At 40.1% G+C, this 14585-nt stretch overlaps 1 protein-coding gene across 1 annotated transcript in view; it reads left to right on the forward strand.

Annotated features, from left to right (window-relative positions):
• Window positions 1-14585, forward strand: part of cacna1db (calcium channel, voltage-dependent, L type, alpha 1D subunit, b) — a 681678-nt gene that overhangs the window by 394159 nt on the left and 272934 nt on the right. Inside the window, exons 26-29 of the mRNA XM_078543507.1 lie at window positions 419-565; window positions 1779-1980; window positions 8664-8822; window positions 12892-13002. Coding sequence (XP_078399633.1) covers window positions 419-565; window positions 1779-1980; window positions 8664-8822; window positions 12892-13002 — 619 coding nt within the window. The remainder of the gene's footprint in view (window positions 1-418; window positions 566-1778; window positions 1981-8663; window positions 8823-12891; window positions 13003-14585) is intronic.

The raw sequence follows: 14585 nt of genomic DNA on the forward strand, positions 1-14585 counted from the left end.
TGACCCCCTCTAAATGCTTTAAGTCATGTCATGTATAGTTCACAAACTTTAAGCAGATGCCAACAGAGGGTTGGTAAAAGAACATATAAGAATGATTCAGTGATTTCCCCTTTAATTTTTTCCAGTCTAGTTGGAAAGACCAGTGCTTGCTGGCACTTTCCCACAGGTTGTAATAGAGATCCAAGTGTCATACAAGTCCTATTATGTTGGTGTGTTAACACTCTATTTTAGTTCATTTTGACTACAAAGTTTGATTTTATTTTAGTTAAGTCTGTGGGAAATATATTTGAATTCTTGTGCACCAACATTACATCAAAGCTTAGTTGATACACAATAGGTTACAATGATAACATGTAGTGAATTAATTACAAAAAATTAAATTCATATTTTAATTCCGACTCTTCTTCCTTTTATAAAGGGGAACTTTTATTCTTTATAAAGATGGTGAAGTAGATAATCCCATAATTCGTGATCGAGTTTGGCACAACAGTGATTACAACTTTGACAATGTCCTTGCAGCTATGATGGCATTGTTTACAGTATCAACCTTTGAAGGCTGGCCAGCGTAAGTATATGTCTCATTTTTCCAGCCAATGCTAAGAGCTAATATTGATGATTAGTTTTGAAATCATTTTAGAATTACCTTGGCCAGGATTTTCCATTTGTCGGGCGGGGGCAGTTGCGGAGCCTGCCGCCGCCTGCGATCGGCCCCGCACCACAATTTCACGCAGTGCCTTGCGCAGATCACAAGTGGCAGCATTGAGCGCTACCTGTGCGGGCAGGGGGAGAAGGGAGAGCCGGGTCCAGCGCTCTTTCGTGCATATGTGCGAAAGAGCACGGAGCTGCCTCAGGGAGATTGAAGCGCTTTTTAAAAAATAAATAAATACGATAAAAATTTAATAAAACATGTCCCCTTATGTGATTGTGTCACACGAGATGGGACATGTTTTTATTTTTCAAAAAAAGTTTTAATTTGATTGTAAAAGCTTTAGGAAACCTCATCCCGCTCGTGGATGAGGTTTCCTAAAAAATGTAAAGGCCGCTTGGCCTTTTCGCCTGCCCGCCAACCATAAGGTTGGACAGGCAGCGTAAAATTTAGGTTAATTACCTGATTAATGGCCTTAATAGGCCTATCAATTATTGGCAAGCGCGCAGCCAACTCTGGCGCCCGCCAAACAAAATATCGCACGACTTCTCAATGATTTCAGAACGCACGCCTGACATCATCGCGTGTCATTTAGCATTCTGGTGTGTCAGGCACGTGCCCGCACGCTGAATGGAAAATTCTGGCCCTTATGTTTTACACGTGCAATTTTATTCATATTAGCAATTATTGTTACGTTTCACCAAATAACTGCAATTCTAAAGAAAGCTTTATTTATGGTTTATTTGCATTGCCACTGTAGTGTTGATGTGAAGCAGAGGAGAGAGTTTGCTTCACTTTGGCTCAGAGTCTTTGGTTCTTAACACGATTTACATTTCACAAGTTTAGCAGTGACTTGAAGCTGAAGGCACTTTGCACTAACCCTAAGCTTGTTGTGTAAATGCAACTTTAAGCATATCAAATAGAATATACTCAGAAAGGTAGACAATATAGACATAAATTTAAATTATTTGGAAAAGAACTGCTGTGATTGCTATGCGTAGTGACATTGTAAAGACATTGAAAAATCTTATTTGCATCATCATGCACCATGGCCGCTAAAGTTGACCCCCTTGGACATTTATATTTGTCATCGTGGTAATATTCTGTCACATCAACTTTGTCTCCTTTTCAGCCTGCTATACAAAGCCATAGACTCAAATGGAGAAAATATTGGCCCCATCTACAACAATCGTGTGGAGATTTCTATATTCTTTATCATCTACATCATTATTATTGCTTTCTTCATGATGAATATCTTTGTTGGTTTTGTGATCGTCACATTCCAAGAGCAGGGAGAACTGGAGTATAAAAACTGCGAGCTGGACAAAAATCAGGTTAGAAATCACATAAATTAACAGTTTTAACATTTGCTTCTTATTGGGAAGTACGTGATTTAGTACACTAAAACTTCAATTCATTGTACCTTTCTTTCTTCAATGAGGATTTCAACTGCAAGTTTATTGTTGGTATGAAATGATTTCTGCTTTGCAACAATGCTAAGCTTAGTGTAAATTCATAATCAGGGCCCAACCTAGAGTTGCTAGCTCTGGTTGGACGTATTCCTGGAGGCTTATTCATATGAATACCTTTGTTAGTTTTGTTCGCATTATAATTGATCATGTGGCATTTGATCATGTAACATATGATCATGTGACACCAGCCTACAATTTGCAAATCTGATTATATTTGCCTTTCAAGGTTGGGTCCCTATAATTGAGTGGCTTTGCAGGTGGTTTACTTATTCTGAGAACCAGGAGGTCATCCATGTACAGGCAAGGAAAATTCTTCAGTACAAACTACTGATGCAAAACTTTACTTTCCTCTCAGGTTGCTAGCAACAGTGCCTGGGAGATTCATCTTCCATTCCTGGAGACTCCCAGGCAGAAGGTTCGTCAATCCTGATGCTACTACTAGCTTAGCTTTCTCCATTGAGAAATAGATAAATTATTGGCACACTAGTTGAGGACAATCATGACCTTCTTCAGGCATGCATGCAGATTGATTGATAAAACTTATAATAAATGATTTTGGCAGCTAGGAATATTTTTATATTAACATGACTTTCTCCTTACACTTGTTGTTGATGTTGTTTGTTGTAAGGAAATAATTCCTATACAAAGGCTATGTCTTAGACTTCAAAGTGTCTGATACTTGCATCCCATAAAACTAGTGCCTTATGTTGGAAATAGCACCAACAGCTTCAGCTGAAGAAGATCAAGTTTAACTCAAAGGACAATGTTTTTTCAAAACTATTATGGACACTGTTGACATTGGAAATGCATTTGATACTAAACTTTTTGACAAGTTTTCATGTTGATTATTAATGGCTAAAACAATAAGTCACAGTTAAAATGTGGTGCTAGATTGCTACTTGATTTTTAAAACAAGAAACAGAAGGTATAAGTAGGGTATCTCAGAAATCAGTTTCAGGATTCTTCTGTTTTTAATGTAGATCACTTGCAGGGGCACTGGGATATTGGTATTATGAGCAAAATCTCTAAGCTTGCTGTTGGTAATTAAACAGTAGACAGACCAAAAATAACGCCAGTCAAGTAATTATCACACCAGATGCTCAATATCATTGCTGTTAACTTTAACATTGTGACCTGGGGCATTCACTCCACTCTGCAAAATGGGAGTGCCCATGGCAAAAAATGAATTCGTTTAAGTGTTAAATCTTGGAACCCTTATCATCACTTATTGTTTATATAACCATGATCCATTCAGGTGCCTCGTGTAAGTCTAAGGTTTCTTACTACAATTAGTATTGATTGTATCCAATGGAGAATGTGAACACACTCATCACCATGAATACCTGGGAGTGTCCACCTCTGAAATATTACAATAATTACTAGCAAGTTAATAATGTGTTTATTTGACTAGCCATATTGTTGATGGTGAAACTTAGAGTCCTATAATAGTTGTTCCTGGCAATGATCTCCACATGGCAGGTTTATGGTTTATGCCATGCTGTTACGATTTGGTAGAAAGAGTAAGCCAGGTAATTCACCAGAAAGGGATTGGTTAGGGGAGGCAGTTCACTCAGTTGCTGCATGAGCAACTCTAAAAAGGCACAGAATTCTGGGAACTAAACATTTCCCAGCTTTTGTGCTGAGGAAAAATGCTTAGGATTTGGGGAAATTTAACTATTATCCTGGGATGAGATTCAAATAAAATTATCTGGGCCTTTGTGTTTGTATGAAATGTACTTAATGTGGAGCAATGGATTGATCATTGTCTGTGGTTTATTATTTCTCCTGCTTCCAATGTTAGTGTTTTGATGCCTGGAGCTTCAGTATTGCGAGTAGTACATTACAGAGTCCTGCTCAGAGCAAGGATTAGAACGAGGGGAAATATAACAATTCATTCAGTTATGCCAGTATTTTATTGCATTCTGTATTATCTATCAGCAGATAAGTGTAAGGAGAAAGTCATGTTAATATAAAAATATTCCTAGCTGCCAAAATCATTTATTATAAGTTTTATCAATCAATCTGCATGCCTGAAGAAGGTCATGATTGTCCTCAACTAGTGTGCCAACAATTTATCTCTTTCTCAATGGAGCCTAGAAAGCAACAGGACAGGGCAATTATGGTCTCTCATATTGCATACATTCCACAGGTAAAAGTCATAATTGATTGTACCTTCACAAACTTATATATGAATTACAAAGCTTTCCATTTGGTGAATGTGCAACTAGGGTCCAACGGTGTACAGATCTACAACTCTGTACAGGGTATGCTGACAGCTGTTGTGATGTCTTCATCCTCTGTCATTTCTCCAACATACCTAACTTACAACCTCAAGTCAGAGATTTGTTAAACACCTATGCCATGACACCTGTCAAGGACCTGCACAGAGGTTCTGAGCAATGCTTCAACCAAAGCAATGCATCAACCAGAACATAATTGAGAAAACAATTGGATTACTGAAGCAGAGAGTCTGCTGCCTGGACCACTCCAGAAGTGCATTTCAGTCCAGTCCAGTGAGAGTGTTGAGAACCTTTGTGACATGCTGTATGCTGCACCATTTTGTCCTGCAAAGGGGAACAATTCCTTGGAGTTAGCTGTAGAGGGAGGCTTAGAGGTAGTGCCGGAGAAAATGGAGGAAAACAAACAGGCCAAGGATCAACAATGGCTAGAAATCTATCTAGAATTCCTTGTGAATCAGTTCCAAGCACATCCTGTCCTTTCCTGATGCCAAATACCAGCATGGGAATTTCCACCCCCTCTTCTGTCATGGGTCAAATATCATCTGATACTCCTTCTGAAGGTAAGTGACAGTGCATCTTCTGGTGGATTGCCTTCCTCCTTCTCCTTTACAATAGATCTGGGTCTTGGATGGACCCGAGAAGAGAAAGACAGGACAGGATTTTAATTCCTGGGTCCCGATCCCACCGTTGGGATGAAATGCAGGCCAGGAGTCCACAAGTGCCTGCGGTGGGACCCTGATGGCGATTTTGGTGGAGGGCCACCTAAGAACAGTGGGCGGGCTCCTGAGACTAGAGGGCCAGTAGGAAGCATCCAGCAGTCATAGATCGGCAGCCCCAAAATCAGAGTGGGCACCACTGAAGTATGTAGGGTGGTGTTTGGATACCTCCATTCACTGGTCACAGAAGTGGTAAATAAAAAGGTTAGGGCCGTCGCACGAGGAGCAAAGCCTCCACAGTAAAAGGCGCAGCAGCGACTCGGGCTGACTTTTGGAATGGTGCCCTTCGCATTGAATGGAGCCTCCAGCTCTGGTGTCTACCACTCCTCCCATGGGGAGGCCACCACCGTTTCACGGGTGGCCCCCTGACAAGACAGATGCCTCTGATCAAGCTGGGAAACCTTCTTCAGGAGGCAGGAACATGTCATGGAGGTGGCCTGATGGATTTTTCTCCTGTTTTCCAGGCACCTCCACCTCCAGACCCACTTCCACGGGCCATTGGAAATTCAACCCTTGATGTTTAGTGACTAGTGGCAAAAGTAGGTAATGGAAAATAAGCTACTGCTCATTCCAGAGTTCAGTGATGAGAAAAAGGAGAGTTAGAAGGCCAAGCACCCTACAGCACATAACGTCCTGTGATGGTGCTCATGCATCCTCTGCCATGACATCTGTGGCACCTTGTTCTGCTGCTCCCAGGCTTTGAATAGATGGTTTTTATCCTTGTGTGAGTTCTCTCCCTGGCTAAGTTGTCTGACAAGAGAAAATGGAGTGAGTGGTCAGTTGAAGAATTAGGAGCATTTTCGTGTGAGCATAGAATAGTTTGGATGCTGCTTTGAAGGAGTATCAGCTGTGTGCAAGAAACAACATTAATGGTGAAAATAGTTGTAGGTGCAGAGTGTGGAAGTAGGAGGACTGCCATTTGTTTGGATGAGGTACTATTTTCATTACTGTTAAATTCGACAGTAAAGCGGTACAGGGTCTGTGCTGACAGTAAAATAGAAGGCTTACCCTAGCAGCCCATGTCAAGTCTTGAAATTTCTTCTGGCACTGCTGCCAGGTCCAGGGCACTATGCTTCATGTGTTCATATGCTCACCCACCTCAGACCATTGCTGTGTGGCTGTTTGATGTGGTACCCTTTTCTAATTTGCAGAGAAGAGGGAATTCTTACTTTTTGTAACCTCCTCCACTAGAAGCTTCTGGATACTGTCCAAGAACAGGGCAATCTGACAATAATAATTGTCTACCAATTTTGAAAGGATCACCTTCAGTTTAGATCCACATTGCACAATGCACCCTTCCCTTTAAGAGATGCTGCCAGCTTTAAATGAATTCTTCCTCTCACCCAATGGTTGAGCTGTCCAATGGCCAGCATGATTCGTGCTTATAGTTTGCCCATCATATTGAAGAGACATGTCCTGAAAATGGCTTGTGCTTCCTGCAAACAACATGCCCTTGACTCACCCCCTTCTCTCCTGTGAGATTCTCCAAGATTTAACTTCTTTACACCTACTTTCATGCTACGAGGAGCCCTTAGCTGCCCGATTTTCCAGAGGACAGCAGCTGCTTCCTGCTAACTTACTGTCCGTTCTGATGGGATGCGGACCAACAGCATGCTAATGAGACCTGGGAGCTAAAATTGGTAAAATAGTCTCAAATTTTCTCTAGCTTGTGAACCAGCACTTGCCCCGTCCACTGCCCATCCAAAACACACCTGTAGTTAAAATCAATTGCAGTATCATAGTTTTTTTTTGATTGGACAAGCAGAGTTAAGTGACAATTATTTGTAAAATTTAATCATGGTCTGACTTTTTCACCCCGTTGAGGTGATCAGCTTGTGTTTATGATTAATTCACATGATAGGTTTGCACTTAAAAATTTGAGAAACTATCTAGTAAAATGTTTATGAATTATGAAGGTAGCAGTCTATTTTGGTGTGCGCACCATTTCCGTCATGCCTATTTTTAACCAGACAATCATGGCCTGCCAGGAGATTTAACGTGATGAATCATGTCTAATTCTTTTATGTGTTAATTTATCCGCATACCTTTTAATCCCAGAACTCCTGAAAAGAGAGCCTGCAGTCTCAACCAATACCTCAGCTGCCTGACCACTAGGTGGTGTGAGGTACAAACCGTACAGAGCAGACCCTCTTTTGCTTCCAAGAAACAGCCCCTCTTATGGCAAAGGTTCAGATTGAGAATAGTTATGGATTGAAACTCAATGTGCTTAATTTTTATTTTTCACCATTCCCTTTTCTTCCACTAAATTTGCTTTTCTCCAACTGGGAGGACAGAATGCTATGAGACACAAATTTCTCCATGAGTTTCCATCAATTGACAAGTGCAGTTCACACTGTAGAATAAGTCTCCTTGTTGATTTTGCTTCTTCAGTAATTTAGCACTCTGCCACCTTAAGACTATTTCTCAAACAGTTAAATTGCAAACTTTAAGAGTGTAACAAATTTTGGATCGCAGCTCAAGGTGTGATCCAAATCCAGTTTGACTTGTTTGAAAAATCCATGCACTGCATATCAATAGTGTAAACTGGCATTGCCTGACCAGACATGTTGAAAAGCTGAGGATGCATTTTAAAAATGTGTTGTTCTAAATAAAAGAGCATTTTATTTCAAAACATAAAATGAAGGGAAATATTTTAACTTTCACCTCCAGGTGGTATAGTGGGAGGAGTAAATCAGCCATTTATTAATATATAATGTATAACAAGCGGCCAATCTTTTACCGCCAGTTTTCCACCTGATGGTAAAATTTGGCCTTCGGAATTGGAGTTCCAGGTCTATATTTTATTTCGAATGGTTTGCCTCAGTTGGATGGAATTTTTCTCAATGAAATACCTTGGGATATATTTCTATGTTAAAAGTGTTATATAAATGCAAATTGTTTTTTTAAAGAGGGAAAATCTGGAATTAACTGCTTGAATTGATGCATCATTTTCATCAATATTGTAATGGGATGCTGAATATGAAATAGATCACTGCATCCTAGACTGTCTGATAGGTAAAAAAAAATTTGAAAAGATAAACACTATTTACACATATACATTCACACAATTTCTAATATCAACATACACATTTACTAAAGAAACAAAATGTTTGATGACAGGAAACTCCTCATCAAAGCGTATGAAAACCCAGTACATTTTTTTAAATGTTGAGGTTGTAAAATTGTTCAAGGATAGATTATTTGCAGATTTTTGAGGTAGTCTATTATATCGCATTACTGCAATTAAAAGAAATCCAGAAGCTGGTGAAAAACAGTAATGTATCAAGTTTGTTGAAATCCATTGAAGACAATGGGGTAAAATTGTGATAGCACAAAATGGGCAATAGTGAATAAATAGCAGTTTTAAACCTGGCCCGAAGTCAGTTGTTAACTATTGCCCATTTTGTGCTATTTTTCTCCCTAATATTTTATCGAGGAGTGGAACTGAACACACAATAGATGATATTTTATTCAAGGTTCTTTTAATTAAGTTATTACAAGTTACTTAGAAAATGTTCTTAGTTTAAGATTTCCCATATGTGGTGGCAGAGTCATGCTGATCACTGGAAAACATTTTTTGTCTCTGTAGCGTCAATGTGTAGAATATGCTCTAAAGGCCAGACCACTTCGCAGATACATCCCAAAGAACCCCTACCAGTATAAGTTTTGGTATGTGGTAAACTCAACTGGGTTTGAATACATCATGTTTGTCCTCATCGTGTTGAACACGCTTTGCTTGGCCGTACAGGTAGGAAGAATGCTAAAACATACTACTCAAGCTAGATAGACTCGACGTTCCTAATTTTTTTGGATTTTTGCAAATGTGTTTGTGTTTATAAATCATGGTGTAGAAAATGTATAGAAATACTGTTTGCACAACTAATTTAAAGGTGTAGGCCATGAAATTCATCAGGGCCCAAAAATGGGTGCTAGGGTCATGATGCAGGATTGCCTTATGCCTATTGCAGCCAACACAGGCTGCACAAACTTGGTGCTGCTTGCTAATTTAAATGAGTGTGCGCAGCCATCACTAAGTGTGTTGCCAGAACTAAGTGTGCAGTTGAGTGGCTGTGTGCCTGTGTAGGGACGCGAAATTGTGAGAGACTAGCACAAGGTAAAAGCAGCCTGCACCCAGTTAAAGGGAAAGTGCATTTTGGCTGGACCAGATGCTAGAAGTCATTCAAAAAGTAAGAACATGGCAGAGAACTGACTGAAATTTTCTGATCCTGCACTCTGCGTTGGACGCCTTGTAGAGGTGGAGAGGAGGAGAGATGTCACCTATCAACAATGAGGCGGGAAGCCCTCCATACAAACCTTGTGAAGACAGTGAAACCAAATAGCCCTGGCGGGCAATGCCAGGAGTCTAGCGGAGGACCTGAATGCACTGCTTCAAAAAGTCCAATGCCCTCACACAAGTGGTCAAGGTAATTTAATATCTTCAAATGTCATTCCCCAGAAACTAGCCTCATACACTGTTCAATGCACAACACCCCCATCGCTCACCTAACAACAATCTCTATCAATCAAGATTCATGCCTAACATTCATAGCTTCACCTCTACCTCACATAAGCTGCAGACTGACATCTCACAGCTTGCATACACTGTCTGCTATTCAAACCTGACAGCCACATCACCCAAACAGATTGCACAAAATTGGCACTTCTCTTTTGCAAGACAAGGTAACGCTTATCCAGAGGCAACAGGATCTAACTGGTGAGGACGGGCACAGCTGTGTGTCTTAATCAGATGAAGTAGACAGTCGTCATTATCATTAGAGTGGTCTTGACCCGAAGTTATGACCAGCAGCGGGGCTGAAACCATTGAAGATGATGGAATCCTTTAATCTAATCTTCCTTCTCAAATCCCATTTCCTTCTCTCCTGATTTTCAAGCTGCAGATGGTGTTAACATGCACCTCATCTTTACCCCTACCCCTCACCAGTTCTTTTCTCAAGAACTGCAACATGGCCAGGCAGTGGTGAAAGAGCAAGAGAGGAAAGAGCAGGTCAAGAAATGAAAAAAAACAACTTAATATGCCCTTGCACTTGCAGCAACAGCTCAGAAACTGACACTGCACATACTTTAGAGGATAGCTTAACAGCAAGATCTAACCATGAGTGAACTGGAGCTGGGTCAGAGGACAAGGGTAGCAGAGACATCAGCTCATTGGAAGGCCTATACAAGTTCCGCTGCAGAAGACTCAGCTGAAGACTTTGATGGAGCAGCCTACAGAAGAAGACTGATAAGTATGCACAGTGAAATGTTTCATGCATTGACAGATCTGCCAGAAAGCTTGGGTCCATGTCAAGGCACATAGAGGGATACAGCACCAACTTGACACAGGGCTCTGCTGCAGAGCTTGGTGCTCATTCTTTCCACTGTGGAAATGATAGCCAACTCTCTTAGCACACTTGTAGACCCAACCATGATGCAACATCTGTTGGCCGACGTCTCAGCTTCCAATGCAGCATAAGCAGAAGTCACCCGATGTCTGGATGCTGCATTGGAAGATCAGACCGCTATTACACAAGCTCAGACTGCTGTCGCCATGGCTGTGAATACCAGTGTTCAAAGGGGCTTGCAGAGTGTCACAGCAGCTTGTTCTCTGGCAGATTAGTAAGATTGCTGAGGTCTGTCCCTGGGGGAGTGGCAGTGGCTTTGTGGAGCATTAACCTGCTGTCCTCTCTCAGAATGACAGCAATCATCCTCCCACCACTGCCATTTCGCCAGTGTCCTTTCTGTTATCTGTCAACCAGCCTGCTGCCCTTATCAAGATAGTGCAATCCAAAGCCAGGCCTTCTAGTTCCAGAGGTTCTTGAGATCGTCCTCCAAGGCAGTCTCATCCATTGAAAGTCAGCAGCCTTCCATCAGCCATACTGCAACGACTGGGGTAGCACTTGATAGGAGCACTAAGACAGGCAAAGACACACTTGCACTGAGGGAATGCACAATAGTGATTAGTTGACATATGCAATATGGCATGGTTTGATTATAAATTCGGTTTGGAAAATTTGTTTTGTGGTGGCTTTTATTTTCGCACTGTAGCTAAACAAATGCTCCAAGGGTCAATAACAGGAAAGGGAAGGTGCGGGACTGTTGGTGAATGGGAAATTATGTTGTGTTTACTTGTATCACTGTTAGATAAGCCAATCATGAACAGGTTGGCCAGAAAGGAGCTGTGTTAGTTGCCTCCTCCCTTCCTCTTCGCTCTTCTCCTCCTCCTTAGCTGGTTGCTATATACCTGGTGGCTGTGCTCTCATGATGGCAAGTTTGTGCAGAATGCAACACACCACCACAAACCTTGACACACACCCTGTCAAGCAATTGCAACCAACCTCCTTAGTGGTCCAGGCATCAGAATCATTGTTTAACCATCTTGCTGTGTCACATTTCATGTGACAATATGGCCTTTGTTGTATGCATGTTGCCCTCGTATATGGGTTCCACACTAGAGTCATGAGCCATGTCGTCAAAGCCCTTGTCGCCCAGTAGCCACCCTCTGGCTTGTCGTGGTGGAATCAGGATGAAGTCCTACAGCAAATGCTACACCACTCCCTGTGGACTTTAGCAACTTTGAAGAGCTCTAGAAACCACTGAACACTTATGCAATCAAAGCAACAGCCAGTAGATATTAATCTGCAACTAACCTGAAAGTAGTTGCTGATCCCTTTAAATAGCACTGGAGGGGGTTCCTTCCTGCTGCTGAATGCATGTTCAGCCTTGTGATGTTAAGAGGGGATGTTAGCTGGATCAGTGAGCTTCAAACTGGCAGCGTGGCGTCAAATCAGCACTACACGCTGATTGATGTCACAATCTGCCTACTCTGCATACTTCTGGCAGACCCTCCCTACATAGCATGAACACCTATCCAAAATAGCCACTGACATGACACATACTGCAGTCACCATTTTGGAGACTAAATGGCATTCATTGTGCCATATACTGAGTGCTGAGGAACCAACTTTCATGGTCCTAGTATTGTTTAATTTATAATTTTTAAACAGTTCTATGATATAATACTGATTCATGTTTCATTTTAACCTATACATCCTTTGATTTTGAGCTTTAAAGCTATGACAGTCCCAAACTTGTGCATGCTTTACCTTTAGGAGTAGATAATTTTTGTATTATGTAACTACTGTGATTTTCTTTATAAATTTACATTCTTAACCAATAGGGAACCTTTGAGACCATGCTTAAATATATATATTTTAAAAATTGTGTATAACACTTTGACCAGAGAATGTTCGCCTTATGACTATAGGAAACAATGTAGATGAATTGTAGTCTAGCAACGGGACAACCTGAGAAAGCTATACAGTTCATGTGCCTATTAAGTTTGTCATTCAGAAATAGCATAACCTTAGTCATGAAAAAAATCTGAATCAGATTGAGTAGGAGTATCATTTTTATACATGAAGACGTTTGTAGTGGTGTCAATTCTGTAACATGGATCAGAACTTAATGGGGCAGATTTTTAAAAAAAATTGATGACGGCTGCATCCACATCCGAAAGAAGGTGATTGGAGCAGGTCAAATTCCTCCCAATTTCTCAGAGTGGATGTAAAGTAAAGCATTAGGCCCTTAACTTACATATGGTGGCCAGGGAGGAAGCCTGAAAATGCAGTCCACTATTTTGGCTAAATTGGATGCATAAGATTTAGGAGAAAGAAGACTCAGCCATCACACACCACACACAAACCCTGCACCAGCACTGTCTTACAATCAAGAATGTAGCCCACGGTACAAAACCATAAATAGAAAACTATAATGTGTAATTTCATAATCTTGTAAAGCATTGTTGTCTATGTTTTTAGCACTATGAACAATCTCCGTTTTTCAACTACACAATGGATATCCTCAACATGGTCTTCACTGCTGTGTTCACTGTTGAAATGGTTTTGAAACTCATAGCTTTCAAACCAATGGTAAGCATTTTTTATATCCTAATATAATCATATAAAAATAACAGACAACGGAGATCTACATCAGTAGATACACTGTAAATTGTGTTTTTTTCACATGATTCCATTTTCTTGGGAGGAAACTTATGGGAAGATTTTCAGTTGAATTTTGAGCTAGTGTGAGTGTGCTGGTAAGATGATGACATGGCAAATGTGCACAGAGGTATCATTTTCACAGTAAAAGGGCAGATATGAAATCTACAAGGCACAAAGCCCACTTGAAAATAACCTAATTTACAGTATCTTTGGTAGTAGATTCATCAGGATGCTGTTTTCAACAACTATGTCTCCAGCCAGTCTGAAAGATTTTGTATTTATTTTAATATTTCTAACTAAAAACTGAGATACTTAAACTACTGCCTGTGTTTATTTAACCTGTTAATGTATTTCTCTTGTGACAACAGCTACAAATACATATATGACAAAATTTCCCATTGGATTAATGTAAATACAAAAATATGGAGGAGTAATATGTTGCCTTTTCATACCTCATTTTTATTCATTGGTTTTGCCCATAATGTGCATAGACTCCTGATCCAGATTTGAATATTTGGGCATGCAATATATGATACCTATAGGAAAAAAGTAAAATACAAAACAATTTGGATTTATTTCAGATATCTGATTTTTCCCTGCTATTTGTACTGTGTCTTAGAATGCAGATCCACACTGTGGATATTAACTGTTCCAGACAGTTATCAGGATTTATCGTTAGGATTTCCGGTTTGAGATTTAAACCAATATAACACTATCCATCGGAACAAAAAAAATTTGAAGTCAATGTTTAATACAAAAAACTGATAAAGACACAAGTGAAAATTTTAGCTAAGTAAATGCCTAATTTTGTTATGCTTTTCATATTAAATTTGTTTTAAGATTTCTTTCTCTAAAGTAGGATCATAGGAACATAGGACTTAGGAACAGGCCATTGTTATGATATGGCAGGTAGTGTTTGCCAGGCTGACCAAATCCACAAGGGAAACTTGGCCACGCTATCACAATGATTTTGCAAATTGTATTTATTACAAGAAGGCTTGTGCACTGAAGTCAGAAGTAATGAGTGTACTACTGCCTTTAGAGATTTTAAAGATTAAATTAAAACATTTATTAACAAAAGAAGAAAAAACTTAAACACACACAGTTACACAGTTATAACAGTTCCCAAAATTTCAACTTAACCAGACTCCCAACTACAAACCCCCTTTAAGGCAATGGTCCAAATAGATTCCCAATTTATAAAGGCATCCAGCCATATTACCACAAGCACCCACTGAACAATGAACTTTCAAAGCCTTTTAACACAACTTTGGTTACTGGAACAGCAAACTTCTGCAAGGTGGCTAGAGGCTTTTTCCCAAGTCTTTTTCACACAATTACCTTTCAAGATCTCACATCTCACACAGTCTTCCATCCTCCTTTAAATATTTTTTATCCCTTTTGATTTGTAAATCCCATTGTTTCAACTTGCCTTTAGAAGTGACTTTTCCCAGAATATAAAAATCTTTCATGTTATCATTGTGGCCAGCACTTTTGGGAAAAATCAATGT

This window comes from Cetorhinus maximus, chromosome 6 (genome assembly GCF_964194155.1).
Source record: "Cetorhinus maximus chromosome 6, sCetMax3.hap1.1, whole genome shotgun sequence".
NCBI classification, from domain to species: Eukaryota; Metazoa; Chordata; class Chondrichthyes; order Lamniformes; family Cetorhinidae; genus Cetorhinus; species Cetorhinus maximus.